We start from the raw sequence: 24,024 nt of genomic DNA on the forward strand, positions 1-24,024 counted from the left end.
AACGTCTCCTCATAACTAAGGCGAAGTGTCTCGTTGCGTGCTCGGTCGCGCGACGAGTCGTTAACTTCGTAACTTGTTTTAGAGAGCTTTGTCGCGCGTCTCGCCGCGCGACCATCCTTTTATTTATCTCCACCTGCTTATAATAATTAGACATGAAACATGACTTTACTTTACGCTAAACATAGTGTCTACATTAAATTTCCTTCCATTAAGCGAGTGGTTAATCTATAATCATGTAACGTGATCGTTTCTCGACTGTCTTTTCCTCTTTCTCTCTTAACCGTACTCGCGAGCCCGCGTGGAACGTCTGTTTACTTATTGCATTCTATTGTATGGTGTACTGTTCTTTTGTATTAAATGTGTGGATGTATGTATGTTTGCGCTCGCATAGAGAACGATCCGGTTGAAGAGCCCGAGGAACTCGCAGGAGAAGCCCCTGAGCAGCAGTCGGTTGGTGGAGGCAAGTGTCCCTTGACCTATCTCTGTCCTATTCATTATTTAATTCACCTCCCGCTTTACACATTTATGCCTAAGGATTGACTAGCTTTTGTTATCCATGTCCTTGTTTACCTATTTGGGTTGGAATATTATTGTTTAGCTTTATGCTATTGCTCAAACTCTAATCAATGAACATGATGAGATTATCTATGATACGTTGTTTTCCCTTCTCTTATTATGATGTGGTACTTGTGGTCATCAAGGGGGCTCGAGCGGTTTCTCGAGTGCCTCTCCGTAAGGACCTGTTCTATCGATGACCGCCCGGGAAAACAGTGCAACCATGAGGGTGGAATGGGATGCCCTTAGCTGAATAATTAGAGGATCCGGGGTGTAGTTCACTTAGCCGTCGTGCCGTCAATGGGGCTCGGTGTATGCGGCTCGCTCTGCCAAGTTTGGGTTCGCCCCTTGGGGAGGAGTGCGGTGCATTTAGGAAACCTAACGGGTGGCTACAGCCCCGGGGAATCTTGGTAGTGATCAATGGAGAGTCATGATCTCCGGGCAGAATGGGAATCATGGCTTGTGGGTAAAGTGCACAACCTCTGCAGAGTGTTTGAAAACTGATATATCAGCCGTGCTCGCGGTTATGAGCGGCCAAGGGAGCTCCAGTGATTAGTGGTACTTGATCAGAGATACTTTGGTACAGGTGGTTATGAGATCGATGGTTTCGGTTATGACTATGGTGCTGGTAAGTGGTATTCTTTCCGTTTGGAAAGGGTACATCGGGTTAATAACTCGGGGTAATGCTAAAACCTGGCTTTCTATTAGTAAATAATAATCTGACCAACTAAAAGCAACTGCTTGACTTATCCCCACATAAAGCTAGTCCACTACAGCCAAACAAGATACTTGCTGAGTATGTTGATGTGTACTCACCCTTGCTCTACACACCAAACCCCCCCATCCCCAGGTTGTCAGCATTGCAACCACTGCTCAGGCGAAGATGAAGCTGTGGAAGGAGACTTCCAGGAGTTCCAAGACTACGACGAGTTCTAGGCGTGGGTTAGCGGCAACCCCCAGTCGGCTGCCTGTGAAGGCCGCGTTTATCTACGTTTCTTTTCTGCACTTTGATTTTTATTGTAAGGACTATGTGGACGTCTCAGACGTATGATGTAATCAACTATTAATTCCCTCTTTAATACTATTTTGAGCACCGTGTGATGATGTCCATGTTATGTAACTGCTGTGTACGTGAATAACTGATCCTGGCACGTACATGGTTCGCATTCGGTTTGCCTTCTAAAACCGGGTGTGACATTTCACCATCATGAGCCCGCTCACAAACTTCCCGAGTATCTCCTCGGGTGTCATCTTTGTGTACCTGGGATTTTCACGGATGAGGTTTACAAGATGAGGGTCAATAACAGTAAAAGACCTGAGCATAAGTCGGACGACATCGTGGTCCATCCATCTCGTGCTCCCATAGCTCCTAATCTTGTTGACCAGGGTCTTGAGCCTGTTGTACGTCTGTGTTGGCTCCTCTCCCCTGATCATAGCGAACCTTCCCAGCTCGCCTTCCACCAACTCCATTTTGGTGATCATGGTGGTGTTGTTTCCCTCATGTGATATTTTGAGGGTGTCCCAGATTTGCTTGGTGTTGTCCAAGCCGCTCACCTTGTTGTACTCATCACTGCACAAAGATGCTAGCAAAATAGTGGTAGCTTGTGCATTTTTATGAATTTGCTCGTTAATAAACACAGGGTTATCCGTACTATCAAATTGCATTCCTTGTTTAACTATCTCCCAAATACTAGGATGGAGAGAGAATAGATAACTACGCATTTTGTGACTCCAAAAGAGTAGTCCTCTCCATCAAAGTGTGGAGGTTTACCAAGAGGAATTGAAAGAAAATGAGCATTGGAATTAAAAGGAATACGAGAATAATCAAATGAATAATTTGAATTAACCGGTTTCTTTTTCTTGTCATCGTAGTCTCTTGGTGAAGAGGAAGATTCATCACTGCCGTAGTAGACGATCTTCTTGATGCGCCTCTTCTTCTTTCCGTCTCTTTTATTATGACTCGAGCCTGAGTCGGTTGGCTTGTCATCTCTAGGCTCGTTGAGAAAAGACTCCTTCTCCCTGTCGTTGACCACCATCCCTTTTCCCTTAGGATCCATCTCTTCGGACGATTAGTCCCTTACGTGAAGACAATGGCTCTGATACCAATTGAGAGCACCTAGAGGGGGGTGAATAGGTGATCTTGTAGAATTCAACAACTAATAGCCACAAAACTTGGTTATAAAGATGTTAGTGCAATAGAACCAAGTAGTTATAGAGCGAGCTCTGGCGAATCACAATAATCACAAAGAAAGACAACAGAAGAGTAAGGTTGGGAGCAACACACAAATCTGCAACACACACACGCACACAAGCCAAGACTTGAGCTCAAATGAAGCACAGAGAGTTCACAGCTAGAACGAAGCTCAAATCACTAACACGATCGATCAAGTGCGCAGAGACGGAGTGTGGAGACTTAGAATTGCTTAGTGAATGCTTGGGTGTCTCCTCCATGCGCCTAGGGGTCCCTTTTATAGCCCCAAGGCAGCTAGGAGCCGTTGGAGGCCAACAAGGAAGGCAATTCTTGCCTTCTGTCGGGTGGCGCACCAGACAGTCCGGTGCACCACCGGACAGTCACTGTAGCGTGTCCGGTGCGGATCTCCTTCCTAATTTGGCGCAGCCGACCGTTGCAACCCCGGGCTGGTTGGCGCACCGGACAGTGTCCGGTGCCCCCTGTTGACCGTTGGCACGGGCCACGCGTCGCCCGCGGATTGCGCGACCGACCGTTGCGCTGGCGACCGTTGGCTCACCGGACAATCCGGTGCACCACCAGACAGTCCGGTGAATTATAGTCGTACGCCGCCAAACTTTCCCGAGAGTGGCCAGTTCGCCGGAAGCCAGCCTGGCGCACCGGACAGTCCGGTGTGCCAGACTGAGCAGGACTTCGGCTGCTCCTAGCCAAGTCCTTTTCTCCTTCTCTTTTCTGTTTCTAACACTTAGACAAAACATGTTAGTACTCAAAACAATGTACTAAGTCTAGAAACGTACTGTTGGGGACTTGTTCTCAAAAGCTATGAGTTAAGAACAAGGCAACACAAAAAATGTTAAATGTTAATGCCCTTCGTCCTTCGAGGCATTATTTCCCTTAGGATATAATGATCTTCGGACGAAGGTTATGAAGGACATACCTTCATCAGTGCAGCATATGGTAATGAAAAGAGAATCATATGAAATATAAAAGATAACGTGGAAAATTATGTATTATTATCAACTCATCTCTATTTTATTATCAGAGAAAAATAGAAATGATATCAAGTTACAAATGTACCTTCGGCTTGAAAGAAGGTAAGGGTACAAGTGTGACGCAAAAGAAAATGCCAAGTCAGCGTGAACAGTACAGGAGCACTGTTCATCTATTTATAGGCACGGGACGCAGCCCATGTAAAATTACACTCATGCCCTTTACATTTGCTAATGACTTTATAGTGATCCATCGAGGTCTAAATAGCCTTTTCCCTTTTAAGTCGGTTCCCTTTTCTGCTACCATGCCGAAGCTCCCTCGCGCATAGCTTCGGCTCTGCGTCAACCTTCGTATTCTTTGTGCTTCTCATACTGCGGTTCTGATCCGAGTCCGAAGATACCTGTTCATGTATTGTACTCCAGAAACATTGTTAAATCATGTTTTTGAGGACCTTCGGAAGACGAAGGCTCCCAACAGTAGCCACTCGCAAGGTTAATTTGTTAGGATAACGAATTCAGGTTGCGATATGGATGAAGGCCCTAAGCCGAAGGTCCGAAAAACACCTTCCCTTTGCTAGAATAGCAACAGTCAATAACAGACGGGGCCCTCCAACTTGGAGCGCACTAGGCGTATAAATAAGAACCCACTCCGAGCACATTTGGTACGCTACTTGCCGCCTGTTTTGTTTGCTCAAATTTTTAGCTCTTGCCTACCAACGCTTTCTTGGTTTTTTTAGATTTTCTAAGCTTCGGCTTTAAGAACACATTTTCACCATTTTCGAAGAGAAGATGTCTCAAGATAAAAAAAGTTGTTGCTGAGACAAAGCTGAGCGAGGAGGAGAAGCTCCTTGAGGAGAAGACTGCTGGCTTTATTGAATCAATAGCAAAGACAAATACAGAAAAGATCACTAAGGAGATTCTAGAAGGCTTATCTGAAGATATCGATGATAGCGACAGTTATGATGCGGAAAGTGGGGGGCGAAGACTCCGAAGATCGGCCCTGGCGACCAAGTCATGCAGTTTTTGGGAAATCGACTATCATATAGAGTCATCCTGATAATATGAGAGGAAGATATTTTCGAGATATGTCTATTGTGAGGGCTGACAATGGAGACAGGATTGTTCCTGTTCCCGAAGAAAATGAAGTCGTGATCTACCGAAGCTTCTTCAAGGCTGGGCTTCGGTTCCCCTTAAGCAGATTTGTTGTTGAAGTTTTAAAGATATATGAGATTTTCCTTCACCAGATTACTCCCGAAGCAATTATCAGAATGGGGATCTTCGTCTGGGCCGTGAGGAGTCAAGGTTTGGAGCCAAGTGCAAAATGTTTTGAACTTTCATATGAGACGAAGCTCTAGGGTAAGGAACAATATCATAATAATTTTGGTTGCTACAGCTTCGTTGCTCGTTCAGGCTCAAGCTGCCCAGTGCTAACTTTTCGGAAGAGATGGCCCGGAGACTGGATGAAAGAATGGTTCTATGTGAAAAATGATTTAAAGGCGAGGGAGGACATTACAGAGATCATCATGCGCCCCATTTGGTCCCGCTTCGGCCTTCGGAAACCGAAGGTAGAAATTGATGAAGCAGTCGAAGGATGTCGAAGGGCCTTTGGCATAGTTTGCTCTTTCATCGGGACAAGGGATTTAGTCCAAAAACATGTGGCCTACAGGATATGGCCATTGATAGACAACTGGGAGATGCCAAAAGAGACCATTAGCAACCCTAGCGAAGGTGGTTTGGTTCGATTGAAATATACCTTCAGGTTTAGAGACCAATTTACCGAACCAGACGATGACTGGCTCAAATGTGTTGAAAATACTAGTGATGAACTACTTGGAGCATACTCCAAGTCTGAAGATAATGCATTATCCGCAGCCTTCGGGAGCCAAAAAAAGAAAAGACTAAATAGGGTTTTTGACGCTATTGGATTTGTGTATCCTGACTATCGGTACCCGCCGCGGGGGCAGAAAAGAAAGGGTGCAACTTCTGGGAAGGATGATGCTTCAGCTGCTCCAAGCGAGCCCGCACCGAAGAGGAAAAAGGTGAAGGTTCTTACTCACCGACTGCGCTACATTGAACCGGCCACAGTGCCTAAATTTGGCGGTGAGACCTCTTTGGCTACTGAAGCCAAAGGACCTGCCCTTACGCAGAGGATTGAAGAGCCGGCTGCAATGTCGAAGGCTGACAAAATTGAAGAACCGAGAACCGAAGAGACAAAAACATAAGAAATTCTAAGCCCTTCGGTAGAAGTGGAGGCGCCGAAGACACAAAAAGATCTGGCAGCAACCCCAAAGAGAAAAAGGATGGCTAGTGTATCAGATGTGCTGGAGACGATAAAAACTTCAAGCTCTACTCCAGGAAAATTGCCAAGGCTTCGAAAACACAGATTGAAACCGAGACAAAGCCGGCCGAAGCCGAAGCTTCAAGGAGTCGGGCCGATGCCGAAGCTGGGCCTTCAGAGCCCACCAAGGAGAAATCCTTGGAAATTGGAGAGAAGGTAGCGGAGGGAGAAGCTATAGAACAGATTTTGCCTGAAAAAGTTGTCGCTCCTTCTCCCGAAGCTTTGAAAGAAAATATTGAATATATTATCCATCATGCTTCGGGAATAAAGCTCTCTAAAGAAGAACGAGAAGCTCAACACTATGCCCAGAAGCTGAAATATCCAAAGGGGGCATTAGTATTCAACGGCAGCAGAGAAGAGGATTTCTTGTATTGTCTCCCAGACAGCAAGGAGATTTCTGTCTGTCGGGAGATGAGCAGAAGCTTCGGATTCCCGACATTAGAAGACGGGCTTTCGGTGCTGTCAAAAGATGAATTGGCCGACAGTTTAGCATATAATAGTATAAAGGAGTGAAAATCAATTTTTTGTAATTAAAAACAATTTTTTATTTGCTTATACTCAATACCGTACTTCTTTTTGCAGGGCCTTATTCTTAACAATGCCCTCAGGGCGCAGAAAAATGCCGAAAACGAAGGATGCACTATAGCTCTGAACAACCTTCGTTCCGAAGTAATTGAACTAAGGAACGAAGACCTTGAAAAAGATTAAATATTAAATTCATTGGTGAGCAAAATAAAAGAAGATGAAGCTACTTCCAAAGCCCAAGCTGAAGCCTAGAAATGTGAAATTGAAGACCTTCGGAAACAGCTGGCTGAAGCCAAATTAAAATGCGTTGTTGCCGAAGCTGAACGAGATGCCAGTGATTACTGGAAAAATTACTGGGAAAAAACAATTGCAGAACTTTGCAAATCAAAAGAAAGATGTTTTGAAAAATCTATAGAATGCGTGAAAAAAGATAAAAACTAGCTTCGCCAACGTTGGTGCATATTCAAGTGAAGATAACTTCATACGGGGCGACCCTGAAGGCCCAATTGAGTGGATCAGCAACGAAGCCGAAGCTTTTGAAGAAATTTTGAGCGACCGCCGGGACGTCTGTGTCTTCTCTGGTGCAAGAGTAGTTGCAGCTATTTTGGAGAAAGCAGGGTACGAACATGTGAAAATTCTGGCTCAAGCCGAAGCTGCTTTCTCTGTTGACGATACGAAAGACCCCTCGGTCGAAGCAAGCTTAATTGGTGGAAAAAATTTCACTGACATATGGGAAAATGGCGGCCGAGGGATGGCCCACGAAATAATAAAGAAGAGCGAAAAAGATACTCATGACGCTATAGAAGCAACGAAAGCAACTGAAAAAGCTGCGGAACTCGAAAGGTGGATAGGTATTACTTAATAGCTTTTAACTTTATTGTTTATTTTTATGACTTCAAACTAATTTATGTTTTCTACCGCAGCTGAACTATCTCCTCCCCCAGAGCCCTTCGAGTCACTGACCGACCCAGAGGTAAAGGAATCAACGGAAATTATTAGTATGGCCAAAAGTATTATGGACGAAGTCATTACCCAACTGCTGACCGAAGCTACAGATAAAGTTTTGAAAGAAGAAGAATAGCTATTGTAAAAACATTGCTAGAATATTAATGTAACATTTGCCAGACTATGATTGTAATATTTGATGCTCATGGGTTTTGAATGTAATATATAAATGGCTTTTGTAATTCATTTCTTTGCGATGCATGAACCTTTTATGTACATACCGTTTTTGAGCCTTCGGCGAAAAAACACCTTCCCTTTTTTCATGCTTCGTAAAGAAGAACTTTTATGCTTCATAAAAAATCCTTCAATCGTGGCAAAAACATTAATGCTTCGTCAACAATAGATTTTTTCCTCCACATCAGAGCTGATGAAGCTGTATTTCTTCAAAACTTATTTTGTGCCTTAGCACAATTTCACTTTTTCGAAGCATTCTCCGAAGGTCAACATTGTATCCCCTTCTTGTGCCATTGATGCAATATGATGTATGATGTTATGTTATGCGAAATAATGTGATAATGTTATGCTATGCAAAATGATATTTGTGCCGAAGACACACATCCCCATAATGGAATACACAATCTCTTTGTCGTTTATTTTTCGGTTTCACCGCTTATTTTTTGGTGTATCAACGCTGACTTTTTGCTGTAAGTTCCGCATTCCCTTAGGAACGTCTTTTGAACTTCTTCGCCTTCTATTTCGGCGGTATTCGCGTTGACTTTTCGTGCTTCGCCTTATATTTCAACGGTATTTGGCTCTGCATTCCCTTTGGAACGACTTTTGAGCAGAAAACTTACACTGTGCTCCCTTAGGAACGACTTTTTGTAGCTTTGGCAAACTTACGTTGTGTTCCTTAGAACGACTTTTTGTAGCTTCGGTGAAACTTGTAATGTGATTTTTAGCCCCTCTTTCCCTTAGGAACAACTTTTGTGCCTCAGCGACTCTTTTGAACTTCGTGAGTCTTTGGAGAATATATATTATACTATGGCAAGAACGAAGCTATTACAGAAAATTGAAGGCGACAAATGATAACGAATGTAAAAACTATTTCATGGGGTAGGATATCTCTTAGTAGATATGCTTCGATTCTGGCACAGTACTGTTGACTGTGCGAGCTTCGGACTCCTCCCTGAAGTCTCGCTGCTGATGGGTCTGTTGACTCCCTTCTAGCTGTTGGCCGCGTGAATATGCAGGTTGTAGTGGTGGCGGAGGTGGAGGCTGTGGCCAGAATGCATGTGGCTGACTAGCCGAAGCAGCAGACGCTGCAGGATGGTTACCCACATACTCTGGTATGTAGGGTGAGTGATACGAAGCAGTATGCATGACCTGCTTCGGCTGGTTCTGCTGGGCTGCAGCTTCTGCTATTTCCTTTTGTTTCTGAATGGTGACATGGCACATCCTTGTAGTATGGCCCTTGTCCTCACCACAGAATAAGCAATAAATTTTCCTAGGTTGATCCCCAAACCTTCCTCCGAAGCCCCTGGCGCCTCGGCCTCTTGGAGCTGGCGGCCGAAGATAGCTTTGTTGCTGCCCCGAAGCTTGCGAGGAATATTGTGGCCTCTATTGTTGACTTTCTCTGTCGTCACTCTGGGTGGAGTGGATTGACCTGACATGCCTTGGGTGGATTCTCCCTCCGAAGCCCCTGGTCATCTCAGATAACCTGTAGGCTTCCTCCCTTCTTTGGCGAAAATCATTGTCAGCGCGGATGTATTCATCCATCTTTTGAAGCATCTTCTCCAAAGTCTGTGGATGCTTTCTAGCAAAATACTGGGCAGTAGGTCCTGGATGAAGCCCCTTGATCATGGCCTCAATGACAATTTCATTGGGCACAGTAGGCGCTTGTGCTCTCAGACGCAAGAATCTTCGGACGTATGCCTAGAGATACTCCTCATGATCCTGCGTGCATTGAAACAGAGCCTGAGCTATTACTGGCTTCGTATGAAAGCCCTGGAAACTTGTCACCAGCATGTCCTTGAGCTTCTGCCATGAAGTGATAGTCCCTGGCCGAAGAGAAGAATACCACGTTTGAGCCACATTCTTAACTGCCATAACAAAGGACTTGGCCATGACAGCTGCATTGCCTCCGTATGAAGATATAGTTGCTTCATAACTCATTAAAAACTGCTTCTGGTCTGAATGCCCATCAGACATCAGAAGCTGAGGTGGCTTATACGATGGGGCCATGAGATAGCCTGCAGTTCTGCTGCCAAGGGAGAAGCATCGTCAAAAGTAAAGGTACCATGATTAAAATCATCATACCATCCATCATCATCGAACAAGCCTTCTTGATGAAGCTCCCTGTGTTGGGGCCTTCATTCTTGTTCATCTTGAGAAAGATGGCGTACTTCTTCAGTGGCTTCGTCAATCTGCCTTTGAAGGTCGGCTAGTCGAGCCATCTTCTCCCCTTTCCTTTGTACTTGTTGATGAAGCATCTCCATGTTTCTGGTTTCTTGGTCCAACTCGTCCTCCTGGGGTGTTGGACTAGTGGCCTTCCTCTTCTAGCTTCGGGCCTCTCGAAGAGAAAGGGTCTCCTGGTTCGGGTCCAGCGGCTGCAGAGCGGCAGCCCCTGTCGCTGAAGCTTTCTTCGGTGGCATGACGAAGGTCAGTGCTTGCCGAAGGTGTTCGAAAAGGATTCACTAGAGGTGGGCGCCAATATTGGGGACTTGTTCTCAAAAACTATGAGTGTCGGTGTTTTGGGCCCGACCGCGCACCCAGGGTTACCCCCCAAGGTGCTTTTTAGGAGTAGGACGGTGTTACCGACTGTAGCTCGATGGTTCGTGTTGGGCGCATGAGAAATAGTAGACAATGATGTACAGGTTCGGGCCGCTTTGAGATGTGTAACACCCTACGTCCTAGCTAGAATGCTTTTATGTGATGGGTTACAAGGGAGCTCTCTTGTGCTGGAAAACATAGAGAGCGGGGTGGATGGCTAAGTGATGAATGATGTGTCCCCGTCTTGAAGGGGTGCCCCCTGGGCCTTATATACTCGACCGTGGGGCATTACATGTGGATATGATAACAACGTGTGCCAAAGTAATAGCGAACTGATTGAGTCTATCTTCCTACAGTTCAGCCGACTCATCCTCGCTCAGTTCCGATGTACGGGGCACCTACGCGGGAAGGTTGGGTCACAGTTGCGATCACTGCTCGAATTTGTTGGGCCGTCCGGGCTTACGCCGACCTGGCCTTGTGCTAATCCATTCCACTGGTCGCTCCTCCCAGGCCCATGAGGGGATGACCTTACGAATTATGGGGCCCTTGGACCTTTCGTGGGGTCTTTTATCCTTCTAGTGGACCCGGGGGATATCTGTCCCCCACAAGCCCCCGATCTTTGGGCTGATTTTGGAATAAACGGCCCAAAGATCCTAGGTCCAGCTCGTAGTATTTGATTTTAACAGGGAGTGCTTTGGAAATAAGTCTGTCGGGTCACTGCTTCTGAATTCTAAGTGATCCGGTTAACACGTTTTCTTTTTACTGTCTTCTTCTGCTATTATTCCTCGAAGTTTGGCATTCTATCTCAGGTTCATGCTTCGGAGGTCAGCATTTTGCATTGTTGGACTTCGGGTTTCATTGGGTGCACCGAAGGTGCACCCAATGGGTGTAGCCCCCGAGCTTCGAGTGGATTTTTGCAAACAATCCACTCGAAGGTCTTCACTTCAGGTATTATCAGAAACCATTTTCATCTTCCACTCGTGCTTTTTCAGAGGTCAGCCTTGTCTTAACTTTGCTTTGTGCTTTAGAGGTCAGCATTTTGCTTCTTCGGGGATGATGATGTGCACCCAATGGGTGTAGCCCCCGAGCTTCGAGTGGATTTTTGAAGATAATCCACTCGAAGGTCTTCATTTCGTGCCTTTTTCTAGGAATCGTCCTTTTCTTTTGTCGAATGCCTTAGAGGTCAGCATTATGTCATCAGCGTTATGCTTCAGAGGTCAGCATACATTTTTGTTTTCGAAACCAAGTACACGATCTGCCCATATCTTGCTAGGTCTGGCAATTTATTTGATCTGCGGCTGATTGGATGTTCGATATATGGCCCTTGACTAGTCTTCATGTCACTTTGTGCTTTGATGCTTCTGTCGATTGGACTTGTACCTTCTCGGCTATATTTGGCTTTCCTTTGATCCTTGCTGGTATCTCTCTTCTGTCTTGGAGTATTCATTGCATATACTGTACGGATGTGACAGTTTTGGAAAATATACTGATAATTTCTGGGCGTCCCCCCCAATGGGTGTAGGCAAGGAACGGCTTGGTACGCTGAGCGTTTAGCAGACTGCTTCTGAATAGTAACTTGATGTGACCGCGGGTGTAATCATATCGCCTGTGCAGTTGACTAGAGTCCCAATGGGTGTCGTGTTACGTGAAACGGCGTCAGCCGTCTGACGTGTCTTCAGATGGTTTGAATTGCATATTGAATTTTTGTGACTGTTCGGTGGCCGTGGTAGGAGGTGAGCGGTTGCCTTCTTCTTCTATAAATAGTGCTCTTGCTTCTCCAGCATTTTCACATTTCTTGCTACTGCTTGTTGTTTCATCTCCTCTCCTTCCTTCCACTTCCGCCATGGGCAAGAGCAAGAAAGGTGGCGGCTCTTCGCATCACTCGGGCGACAAGCGCAAGCGCGAGCCGACTCCTCTATCGGAGGACTTCGGTGACTCAGAGTACTCGGAGGAGGAGTTCTCCTCCGAGTCCGAGGGCTCTCCGGCTCCTGCTTCTCCCCTGGCGTCGTCTGATGATTCAGACGACTCCCAGGGGATCGCCGCGGAGGTATGGACTTACATCCGGGCCGTCGAGCGCGCCCACTACACCATGACACATTATTGCTCACGGACTGTCTGATGGTAAAACACCTGAATAACGTCTCACAGTCCGTCGGTAAAGAGTTTTAACGACAGATAATGTGTGTCGGCGAAAGTCCTGTCGGCAATACGCTTTACCGGCAGACATAGATGTACCGACATACTATCTGTCAGCAATGTTTATGTTTTTGCCGACAGACATATCTTTGCCGTCAGACAGACTTTTGCCGACATATTCTTGTGTTGACGGCTTGTGTGTCGCTAAAAGTCTATATGCCGAGAGATTATCTGATGTTATTCCCTATGTGCAGTTTAAAAAACAGAATCCATGCATACAAATATATGCTAATGAAACAAATAATAAACCGATTATGATGCACATTGCAGGACAACTTGAATAATATGTAGCTCAGAATATATAAAATTTGATTAGTAAAAGAAAGAGATCAAAATTTGACTTTGAATTCCAACATATATTTGTTTAGAACACGATTCATGTGATGAACATATAAAAAAATAATAGCATACACGAATTTCCTAAATTTTTGAAGTGATCTTTCAGTTCTATTACATGCAAAAGTATAAATATACATCTAGCAAACTAAAATCTCTCCATCGACTGGGTGTTACGCCAACAGCTAGCATGCATGCGAGTAATCATTTTTTTCACACTTCAAGCAATCTGATCCTTGCTTCCAGCTCCTCTTCCTACAACATAATTTGATAATATGTCAATTATTGTATCAACAGGTCTATAAACTCCCAACAGAAAATACAAACTGAAAGTGCAATAAAGGTCTATTAATACATATATTTATGTAATGAATGCACATGATTACAAAGAAGGGAAAAATATCCAATGCGAATGGAGAGGTGCACATATATAGTGCACATATACAATCTCAGACATTGATCTCTGATCCAACAACTGATCTCACTTGCATCGTCGTAGAAGATGTGATGGTTCAAGTCAGGCGCCTTCAAGCTGGTGGCCTTCAAGAACTCATTTCATAGTGTTTTTTTCAGAGATTGTATAGAGTAGTTCCTGAAGCTATTTCAAAATGGAAGTGATTGTACAGATTGTATAGAGTAGTTCCTTAAGCTATTTCAACATGTGTGAGTGAATGATTTATGTGTACAGATTTCAGATTCCTGGTATCAACCGAGTTCATGAAGCTATTACAGATTTCAGATTGCAGATTTCAGATTCCTGTCTACTACCTGATTGCTGAAGTGATGCATCAGTGAATGGCTTGTAACCAGAAAATGTATCAACCGAGTGGCTGAACAGAACTGAGCATAACTGAAATGATCGAACATAACTGAGCGGAAATGATGTACTGATGAACAGATCTGAGCAGAAATGATGTACTGAACAGAACTGAACTGAGCTAAAGTGATGTACTGAAGAACTGGAGCAGGAGAAGGATTGCGAAAAACAGAAACATGACTTTGGGAGAAAAATAGCTGAGAGCAATGCCACCTAGGAGGTTTGGTATCAACTGAGTTCCTGAAGCTATTACAGATTTTAGATTTCAGATTTCAGATTCCTGTCTACTACCTGATTGCTGAAGTGTTGCATCAGTGAATGGCTTGTAACCAGAAAATGTATCAACCGAGTGGCTGAACAGAACTGAGCAGAACTGATCGAACAGAACTGAGCAGAAATGATGTACTGATGAACAGAACTGAGTAGAAATGATGTACTGAACAGAACTGAGTTGAAGTGATGTACTGAAGAACTGGAGCAGGAGAAGGATTGCGAAAAACAGAAACAAGACTTTGGGAGAAAAATAGCTGAGAGCAATGCCACCTAGGAGGTTTCCTAAAGCACCAGCAGAAGAACCAAACATCCAAGCAAACAATTATGATCCATTCCAGACACAATTACATATTAGAGACAAGAATTGTCTACAAAATCAGAGAATGATTCAGATGCACAGTTATGCAATAGTACCATTCTCTCTGTTTTTAATCCATCCTACACTTATACACAACTATATATGAAGAAAATATTTACCTACTGCTGCTGTAGAACCTGTAAGAAAATAACGGTATGTTATATAAACTCCCAAAATCACTAGTGAATGCAGAACCGAGACAAAAAACTTGTAATTGTGTAAATGTAACTAAGTTACCTCCTACTCCTAAACATGTGGTATAGAGAGATTGACCAATAAACATTGGTGTGTCATATTAAAGCAACACACCCAAATTCCTAAAACAATCAAACTTAACTCTAAATAAATTAGTTGCAATCATTAAGATTAGAAGATATGTCATATGCTTACAGTTACAGTGACGTGATAAACAATGAAACAATCTAGTCCCACCCTCCCAAACTGTCTATTTCATGGGTCGTCTCCCACATCCCTAGCAACCACCACCTCACTGTCTAGGCAACACATTCACAGATCATTCAACTATGGAGATAAGTAAACAATGATTATTTTCTTACCAATATATAAGCCTTTGTAATCTAGGACTGAGAGCCTGTGCATTGTTGATATTGTACTTTTTCACGAGTAAATTTGTTCTTCAAACAACTATCTTGTGTATCAAGTAAGCATGTAAAATAATATAGACTCAAAATAAGTAACTATACTAATAAAAACAAACATATGAATGATCTATTTATGCTACTTCATGTGCTAGAGATAAAGAAAACTGTAACTAGGCATAACCACGTCCATATACAAAGGATATCAATTTGGTAGGACATTCTCTACCTCTAACCTGATTAAATTGAACTTGTTATCAACAATTAATCATAGAATTAAATAGACTAATGATAGGAGCATTCCAATTTCTTACCCAGATCACTTACTAATAGAGGAGGATCTCTTGTAGCTGGTTGTAGTTCGGGGGCTGGGCAATGGGCAGGCGCAAGGCTGCTTCACTAAAAATCTCAAATCGATCTTGTGCCATGTATATATGCCCCATCCCTAGTTGTGCACGTGGTACTAGTAGTGGCCAATAGCAACACCGTTTTTTCTTGCCAACAATGACTAGAGAATTAAAATGTAATGCAGACCACAAGACTAATCTTCATCACTACCTCGTTTGTTTAGCAGCAATATTTCGCTTCGGTTACCCTGCTTGAATTCCACAGGAAACCAGGGGTGCTGGCAGGAGGCAGGCGGCGCCTGATGCAGGAGCTAGCGGCCTGAGACTGTCCGCAACGCAGCTCCCTACGGCTCCCCTCCCCTATTACTGTGCTCATACAAGGGGCAAAAATCATCCCCTTCCTCCCGCATCGCCTCTCCCTGCAGTGCCCCCTACATGGCGTTCGTCTTCTCTCTCACGCTAGATCAAGCGGAGCACTATTCATCCCCCATCCTTTCCTTCTGGATGATGGCAGCGAGCACGCCTTGGCGAAGAAACCTCCCGCTCCTTTGCGGTGGGTTTGGACCCGAGCGCGGAGGAAGGCCGACTCGGATCCGCTCGATCTCGCCGCCGACCAGGCCCAACAGCAGGACGTTGCGGCGCAGGAAGCATTCCCGTCGATGTACTCCGAGCAGGCACCGCAAGAACAACCCTCACTGCCGCAGGTGTTCTTCATCGCCACATCCGACGTCCTTGATTCAGTCAATCGATGCTGCTCTCAAATCTAGTTCCCCTCCCATCGCCGCTCCATCTCAAAGCACAGATCTTGACGTACTCCATCAGGTACGAAGCGCTTCGATGATGTTCATTTTTATTTGGTTTGTACTTGCTGGAGCATAACCTTCGTTCTTAGGTTTTGTAGTTCTTCAATAGTACATGTCTTGCAAAAGATCCGTAGAACCATGTACAGGTTTTTAAACTACGATTTGCTGAAATACTTGCATGCTTTGTGGAAGACGAATGTGTCCCAGGGGAAGTAGAAGACCAGCTCGAAGAGTAGGAGGCGTACCTGCTCGATTCAGTCAATCGATGGAAGACGAAGAGTAGAAAGCGTACCTGCTCGATTCAGTCAATCGATACTTAATTATGTTTTTCTAAAATTTAGAAATTAAATAATACGTAATTATACACATTATGTGCCCCTCAATAATTTATGGAGATTATATGTCTAATTGAAAAATTAAATCAATTATTCAATGGATTTGTACGTTAAGAAAATAAAAATTAAAAAAAGATGGTAGTTGATGGTAGTTGGATTGATATATATATTTTATGTGTGGGGAGATATATAGGAGAATATATAGAGGAAATGATTGCGGGAAGATTGAATATAGGGGAGAGAATCTTACTGACGTGACTGCATAGTAACGTATAGAGGGAAAAATTTAGGGAGAACCGCTGCGGACAGCCTGAATCTGTGCAGGACTCGTGGGGAGCCAGATCGCCCATGGAGGAGACAGGGGATGCGCAGAGACCGACGGGGAGGAGCCTTGCTGTCGAGGTATGGGGACGCGGGCGGACGATTTTGTGAGGGCGGCGGCGGGCGGCGCAACACGAGCATGTGCTGGAAGTTTTACTTCTATAGACAGATTTTTATTGGCTAATGGGCCACACATAGAAATGAGAAGAGGTTAGAATTATTTTTGACCATGCCTCAGCCCATGGTCAAAGACAAAGGTGGAGTAATTTTTGCTATGCGGAGCCTATATTTCAATTTGAGGGACCAATTTGATGCATCGTTGGAGTTACCTAATACGAACAATAATATATATTTTCTTTAAAATACATTATATGTTTGTGACATAAGGGTATTGTCATGCATTATCGTCATAATTATTATGTTAAGAAGATTATAACAATTTATTCTTACGACGACTCCTATATTATCATAGAAAATTGTCACAAAAATAATGCTAGAGTATGTTATGACGGTTTTAATGACAGAGGTTAAATTTTCGTCACTATACCAAGTCATATTCTGAAAATCGTCATAAACAAGGTGATCTAATGACAAATTATTGTATTGTCATCAACTATTCGTCATAGAAGGCCAAAAGTGTTGTAGTGCGTGGTGGGAATTGGGAAAAGGGAAGCTGGGCTGGGCCGCTGAGCAAGTGAAGTGGGCCACTAGGCCGAAATTTCAATCCAGTCTGCCTGATCGTTCCTAAAATATAATAGACGAACATGACGATTGATTAATTGACGAATACACATCCATTTTTATTTCACCATGCTCTGTTGGCACGTGCCATTGAAGTTGTCAATTCAAGCTAGCTAGCACGTACGCCATCATAGTTTCAAGCTACATGATGATGCCTGGAGATGATTAACGGCGTGCATATATGTCGCCGGATGCCTGGATTATTGAAGAGATCAAGGTCGAGGATGACCGAGTTTGTACAGGCTCCAGGCGGCGCATGGGTATGTAGAGCATATATATATATATATATATATATATATATATATATATATATATATATATGCTAGTTGCAACGGTAAGCTAGCGACAAATTAAACAAGTTCATGCAAATCTTTCCAAGTGTAATTAAAATTCAGCATGGTCTATCACTGTTGATATAGCATTTTCATCTGATCGGATTGCACATTTTTTCAATCCAGTGACAAATTAAATGAGTTCACATTTTTTCAATCCACAGCCAGCCAGCTCACGTCGTTACATTGCATGTGAGTTGTAGCCCTTCAATAAGTAACGTGTACAGTTTTATAATGAATAATACCGAGAATAGAGTGAATAATCCTCACTAGTTATTAGATATGTGTCTTCTCTTTTTGCAAAGGGTCACGAGTTCGATTCCTACTCACGCTCGTTAATTATTTTTTCGCTATAGGATCATGACATTCATTTACCGACAAACGATCTGATGCTACTGTTTCCCGACAGACTTTGCGCCACGCATAATCAGTTTTACCGACAGATGGACTGCCACAATAGCTCGACATTATTGCCGACAGATTTGTTGACTCCAATACAATAACTACGGACAGATAGTGTGATGGTAATATTTTGTGACAGACCGTCTGTCGCAAAACGTCTATTTTTACCGTCAGTTGTTTGACGCTAAAATTGTGTCATGGTGTAGTGGCCGGGCTCGAGGGCTCGGATGAGTCGGAGTACTCCTCGGACGAGGAGAATTCCTCCGACTCGTCCGAGGAGGGTGGCGGCGGCGACGGCGACGACGACGGAGGCGACGGTGACGGCGGCGGTGACAGCGGCAAGGGTGGCGGCGGCGACGGCAGTGGCGGCAGCAAGGGCAGCAGCAAGGGCAGCAACAAGGCCAGTGGCTAGACGCCACTAGTTTTATATGTTAGTGTAGATTAGTAGTAGAAATAGTATTAGCGAAGTAATGTAGTAGAAGCTAGTAGTATAGTTAGTTAAATGTAATGTAGTAGAAGGGAAAGCATCAGCTCATAATGAGTTGATTTGTAAGTTCGGTAGTACTTCCCGTATAATGGAGAATGATTTCAATCCCTCTTGTGTGTGTCATTCTGCCTTCTTGCTGATCGTTGATTGTGTTAACGCCTGCTGCTGCAGAGGCTGTTTTTGAACGTAATGCTTGAGTAGCGGCTTATAATCATTGGGTCGTGCTTCAGACTACCTTCTTCACAATGCCAGCGCTTTAGCGGTGGTGGCCGAGTGATTATCAGCGAGGTTGGGGATTTTAGAGGTGATAGCCGAGTGATAGCGGGTTGCGTCAGTGTTTTAGAAATAACGACCGAGCGATTACTGGCAACGTCGGCGTTTTAAAGGTAACAGCCGAGTGATAACGGACTGCGTCGGCCGCTTTTAAAGTAGTGGCCGAGTGAAGTCGGATAACGTCAGCGTTTTTAGAAACAACAACTGAGTCAATTTGGGCTGCGTCGACCATTTTGGAAATAACAGCCGGGTGATGACATGGCACGCCAACGTTTTAGAAATAACGGCTGGGTGAGACATGGCACGCCAGCGTTTTAGAAATAACGGCTGGGTGATGACTGGGCACTTTTTAGAAATGGCATCTAGCCCGGGAAAATCCCCTATGTACTGCACTGTCGTCCGCCTCCACGCTCTGTGCCCTAGTTTCTGCTTTTTTGCATCCAGGCTTTCTCTGCTCTCCTGCGATATCGCTTCCGCTCTGCTCGCTAGCGAGGTTGAGATGGCGCCCAAGCGGAAAGCTTCGAGTTCGTCCGTCGCAATCATTCCCCCCATCGATCCCAATAGTCAGTTGCCTTTCGCAGGTAACCATATGTCTGTTGTCTCCGAATCCGACCTTCTCCATCTCGTTTCCATCAGAGTTCTTCCTCCGAAGGAGCTCTGTTCGTGGCGGATCTGCCATGGGGTCACTGTTCCGACAGAAGATACCCACGAATTTGTCATTTACGTTCCTTTTCTTATCCGCGGACTCGCTCTTCCCATTTCTCCTTTCTTCTGCGGTCTCCTTGATTTCTATCGCTTGAATCTGACTCATCTGAACCCCAATTCCATTCTGCAAGTTTTTGTTTTTGTTCATTTATGCGAAGCCTTTCTTGGTGTTTTGCCCCACTTTGGCCTTTGGAAGTATTTGTACTACTGTCGGCCTGGGATGGCCGGAGGGCAGCACCAGCTGGTGGGGGGCGCGAGCTTGGAGATGCGCCGTGGGAGGAAGACCGACTACCTCGACATCCCACTCAAGGACAGCATCAAGGGATGGCGCCTGGAATGGTTCATCATGGAGAATCATGGGAATTCCCTCCCCCCACAGTCAGGGAGACAGCCGGATGTTCGCACTCCGAGTTGGACCGAATCCCCCACAGACCAGGAGGTGGCTGAGGCAGGGGCTCTGTTAGTAGAAGTTGGATTGTTGAAAGAAAGGGGTCTAACTGCAGAAGCTGTGGTCGCTGACTTTGTTTTCAAGAACATTCAGCCACTGAAAGACAGAGCATATCCGGCCTATCTGTACCGAGGCTTCGCTGATTCAACCCGGGTGACCAACAAAAAAATTCCTACTGTGGACTTGGTGAGCCGGCTCGAGATGATACTCAGAGGCAAAGTGTCGAACATCGGCGCTCCTGTTGCATACTCGGCCTGGAATTTGCCTCCTTCCCAGGCCTTTACCAGTTTCGTGTCAAATCCTCATGCTGGTGATTGCGGTTTGGGCCTTAGAGTGCGACCCTCTCTCGAAGAAGTTAGTGCTTTGGTTGCCTCACTCGGAGAAATTCCTGACGACGAGAGGCAGGTTCATTTTGAGGTGCCTTTGAATCCAAGTGACGCAGAGATAAGTGCCATGCTGGATATGTTAGCTGAAGATTCTTATGATGCCGCTCTTGCTGAAACATTGGTGGTGGCGCCCATCCCTGAGGCCGACAAAGCTTTGGACGCTCAGAGGTCTGACAATGTTCGCCCAAAATGTTCTCGCCGAGCCGATCAACCCACTTTTCCTGTTGAGGGGCAGAAAAAGAAGAAGAGACGTCTTCGTCGAGTGTCTAGCTTGGATCAGGGTGCCGGTCCTTTTGTTCCTGTTGCTGAGGAAGTGTCAGTGCCTGAATTTGCTGAAGCTGACCCCAATGGGTGTGACCCTACTGAAGCTGACCCCAATGGGTGTACTGTCCGTGCTGTTGATGAAGATGATGAAGAAGAGGATGAGATCCCTCTGATTCGGAAGAACAGCTGGCGTTACATAGCTAGTGGGGAAAGTAGTGGTGTTCCTTCTCCTGCCTTGTCTGCCCTCATTGGTCTGCAAGAGTTATCTCTGGCGAACTTTGATCAAACTCTTGAAGACATGGTTCCAGAAGATCTGTTGTCAGAGCCGACGGATGGTGGCACGATGGATGTTTGTGCTGATGTGCCCGATGCCGGGTTGGGGTCATCCCGGGCAGCGTCCCGCGCCTCATCGACCTTGGAGCGTGGTCTTGAGGGTCAGGAGGCTAGTCTGGATTGCACTACTCCTATGGAAGTGACTGAGGGACCTTCAGCCTTAGAGGTGGCTGCTGCAGAGAACTCGGCCCTCAAGGATGGTGCTGGCGCTTACCCAGCCCCCGAGGGTGTTGCCGGAGATGATCCGGCTCGGATGGGTAACGTGAGCTGTGACCCAGCCCCCAAGGGTGTCCGAGTGGGTTCTCCCTCCCACACTTCCATGGATGTTCACGTAGGGTCTTCTTCTCCACACTCTGGTTGCATGGCGATAGCCCAAGCCTTCGGTCAAGGAGTCGCTTTAGATGCCAGCACACCCGACGACAGGGTTATGGGTTCTGCCGGTGACACTAAATTGGTTCCTGTTGATTCGTTGCGAGTTGTTCCGGTTGGTGATCCTTCGCCGAGCCATCAGTTGATCTCTCACGACTTGGGGGTCCCCTCATTCTTCTCCAACCTCCAGGTATTTTGGTTTCTTCTGGTCTGACTTTACCCAGGCAGATAATTGTTCTCATGCTTGTCTGTTTTTAATGTCAGGCGTTGGTCGATGAAATGTCTAGTCGGCTGAAGTTGCAGGGTGCCTCTGTCCCAGAGGGAGCTTTGTCTCTGGTGCGTTGGAATCCAGTGCTGCTTCAGCGGCGTGTATCTGATTTGGAGGCGGCAAATGCCGGTCGGTGCTCTTTTGCTTCTTTTTTGGCTACCTGATTAAACTGCTTTTTATTTTAACACCTTTGCTTGACTGTCTCTTGACAGATATGGCTCGGCAGTACTCTGATCTTGAAGAAAAACATTCTCAAGGTCAGACCGAACTGGCCCGGCGGTGCTCTGATCTTGAAGAAAAGTATTCTCGAGGTCAGACTGAACTGGCCCAGGTTTCTGCTTCTCTGAATGATGCTAACACGCTGAACTCTACTCTCCGTGCTCAGCTCGACTCTGAAAAGGTGACATGTGAATCTTGGCTTTGTTTGCTGTGTTCTTATTGCTTGCTTGACTTTTGGAGAAATTGATTCTTGTCTGTAGGAAGAAAAATGTGCCCTCGCTACTTCTCGTGACAACCTTGACAAGCTATACCATGACGCCAGCAACTCGTTGACCATCTTGGAGAGGAGTCATCGCTTCACCAGGGAGGAGTTAGATAATCATCGTTATAAGCTGCAAGAATCCTTGGACGATGTGATTCGCCTCAGGCAGTTGGTGTCGACCAAAGATGCTGTCATCAAAGATCTGTGTGCTTCCAAGAAATCCATCGCCCGGGAGTTAGAAACTGCTCGGTTGGCTGTCAAGGTTGCTGAAGAGACTTCTGCTACTCTGAGGGCCCAGCGCGATAAAGCTATGGATAAAGCTATTCGCGCGGAGCGGATCCTAATGAGGAGACCTGGTGTGGTTGTTCCTGACGACATAATGGCGGATGTGAACGCTGCTCCTGATTCCTCAAGTCGCCCCTCTTCGTCGGTTGCTCCTGACAAGAACATTGCCAAATAGAAAACATTGCATGCTTTGAACACGTGGTTAATGTGCTTGGATGTTTTGTTAGAGGACACCTTTTAGTACTGAATGCTACTATTGTTTTCCCATTGTTTAGAATTCAACAGTGTCTACATTTGTAGAAGTAAATGCAGTGTGATGGTTTTGAAATTTCATCATGGGGCACAGAAGTTGCCCTAAGATGGGTGATTGCGAACGTGCCAAGCGTGTCGTGCCAATTTAAATCAGTGTCAAATTAAACCGACTGCTCCACTAGTAGGGCATAGTGGTCACCCCGAGTTTAGTAAGCGTGAGCATGTCGCACCGCCTTAAGTCATTGCCGACTTAAGCCGATTGCTCCGTTAGTAGGGCATAGTGGTCACCTCGAGTTAGATAAGCGTGAGCATGTCGCGCCGCCTTAAGTCATTGCCGACTTAAGCCGATTGCTCCGTTAGTAGGGCATAGTGGTCACCCCGAGTTTAGTAAGCGCGAGCATGTCGCACCGCCTTAAGTCATTGTCGACTTAAGCCGATTGCTCTGTTAGTAGGGCATAGTGGTCACCCCGATTTTAGATAAGCGTGAGCATGTCGCACCGCCTTAAATCATTACCGACTTAAGCCGATTGCTCCGTTAGTAGGGCATAGTGGTCACCCCGAGTTTAGTAAGCACGAGCATGTCGCACTGCCTTAAGTCATTGTCGACTTAAGCCAATTGCTCCGTTAGTAGGGTATAGTGGTCACCCCGAGTTTAGTAAGCGTGAGCATGTCGCACTGCCTTAAGTCATTGCCGACTTAAGCCGATTGCTCCGTTAGTAGGGCATAGTGGTCACCCCGAGTTGAGTAAGTATGCCAATTGACAGCGATCAATTTGAGTGCCTTTGAAGCCTTTTATTGATGATATATTTCTCAATTTACAGAATGCATCATCATCCCAATAACTTCTGGGATGCAACTAGGGGTAAAACTTCCTGAGGTGTTCTATGTTCCATGAGTTCCCAATTTCCGTGTCATCCATCTGAGTGAGACGATATGATCCCGGCCGAGTGACTTCTGCTACTATGAATGGTCCTTCCCATAGAGGTGACAATTTATGTCGTCCCTCCCCGTTAGAATTCGGTGGAGGACGAGATCTCCCACTGCGAAGGATCGACGCCGTATGGCCTTATCATGATAGCGCCTCAGAGTTTGCTGATACCGTGCTGATTGAATCACCGTATTCAGTCGCTCTTCTTCGAGTACATCAACATCCTCCAGCCTAGTAGCTTCAGCTTCTGCTATGTTTTCAAAGATTAACCTCGGTGCCCCGAACTTGAGGTCAGCAGGTAGCACTGCCTCCGAACCGTAGACCATAAAGAAGGGAGTATTTCCATGCAGAGCTTGGCTAGGTTGAGTTCTAAGGC

General features: G+C 45.4%; 2 protein-coding genes and 1 long non-coding RNA gene across 6 annotated transcripts; 2 read left to right on the forward strand and 1 right to left on the reverse strand.

Annotated features, from left to right (window-relative positions):
* The first annotated feature begins 15,478 nt into the window (after nt 1–15,478).
* On the forward strand, nt 15,479–18,764 carry LOC103644141 (inositol-trisphosphate 3-kinase B-like). Of its 4 annotated transcripts, XR_004855658.1 has the most exons (3): nt 15,548–16,057; nt 18,177–18,291; nt 18,376–18,764. XR_004855658.1 is itself a non-coding variant. In XM_035964398.1 (2 exons), the coding sequence occupies exons 1-2, from the start codon at nt 15,671–15,673 to the stop codon at nt 18,589–18,591; spliced, it is 603 nt and encodes a 200-aa protein (XP_035820291.1). In that variant the 5' UTR covers nt 15,547–15,670; the 3' UTR covers nt 18,592–18,764. The 4 variants fall into 4 exon arrangements, 1 of the variants encoding a protein (XP_035820291.1); XR_004855659.1 differs by lacking the exons at nt 18,177–18,291; nt 18,376–18,764 and adding an exon at nt 16,698–18,170 and having other exon boundaries at nt 15,479–16,057; XR_561498.4 differs by lacking the exons at nt 18,177–18,291; nt 18,376–18,764 and adding an exon at nt 16,231–16,489 and having other exon boundaries at nt 15,514–16,057.
* LOC100384093 (uncharacterized) lies at nt 18,434–18,766 on the reverse strand. The gene has a single exon (NR_157341.1). It is a non-coding gene; the product is annotated as an uncharacterized lncRNA (long non-coding RNA).
* A 1,004-nt stretch (nt 18,767–19,770) lies between these two features.
* LOC118476184 (uncharacterized) lies at nt 19,771–21,885 on the forward strand. Its single transcript, XM_035964399.1, has 2 exons — nt 19,771–21,624; nt 21,699–21,885. Exons 1-2 carry the CDS (start codon nt 19,855–19,857, stop codon nt 21,864–21,866), a joined length of 1,938 nt encoding a protein of 645 aa, XP_035820292.1. The 5' UTR covers nt 19,771–19,854; the 3' UTR covers nt 21,867–21,885.
* The last annotated feature ends 2,139 nt before the right edge of the window (nt 21,886–24,024 follow it).

This window comes from Zea mays, chromosome 1 (assembly GCF_902167145.1).
Source record: "Zea mays cultivar B73 chromosome 1, Zm-B73-REFERENCE-NAM-5.0, whole genome shotgun sequence".
NCBI lineage: Eukaryota > Viridiplantae > Streptophyta > Magnoliopsida > Poales > Poaceae > Zea > Zea mays.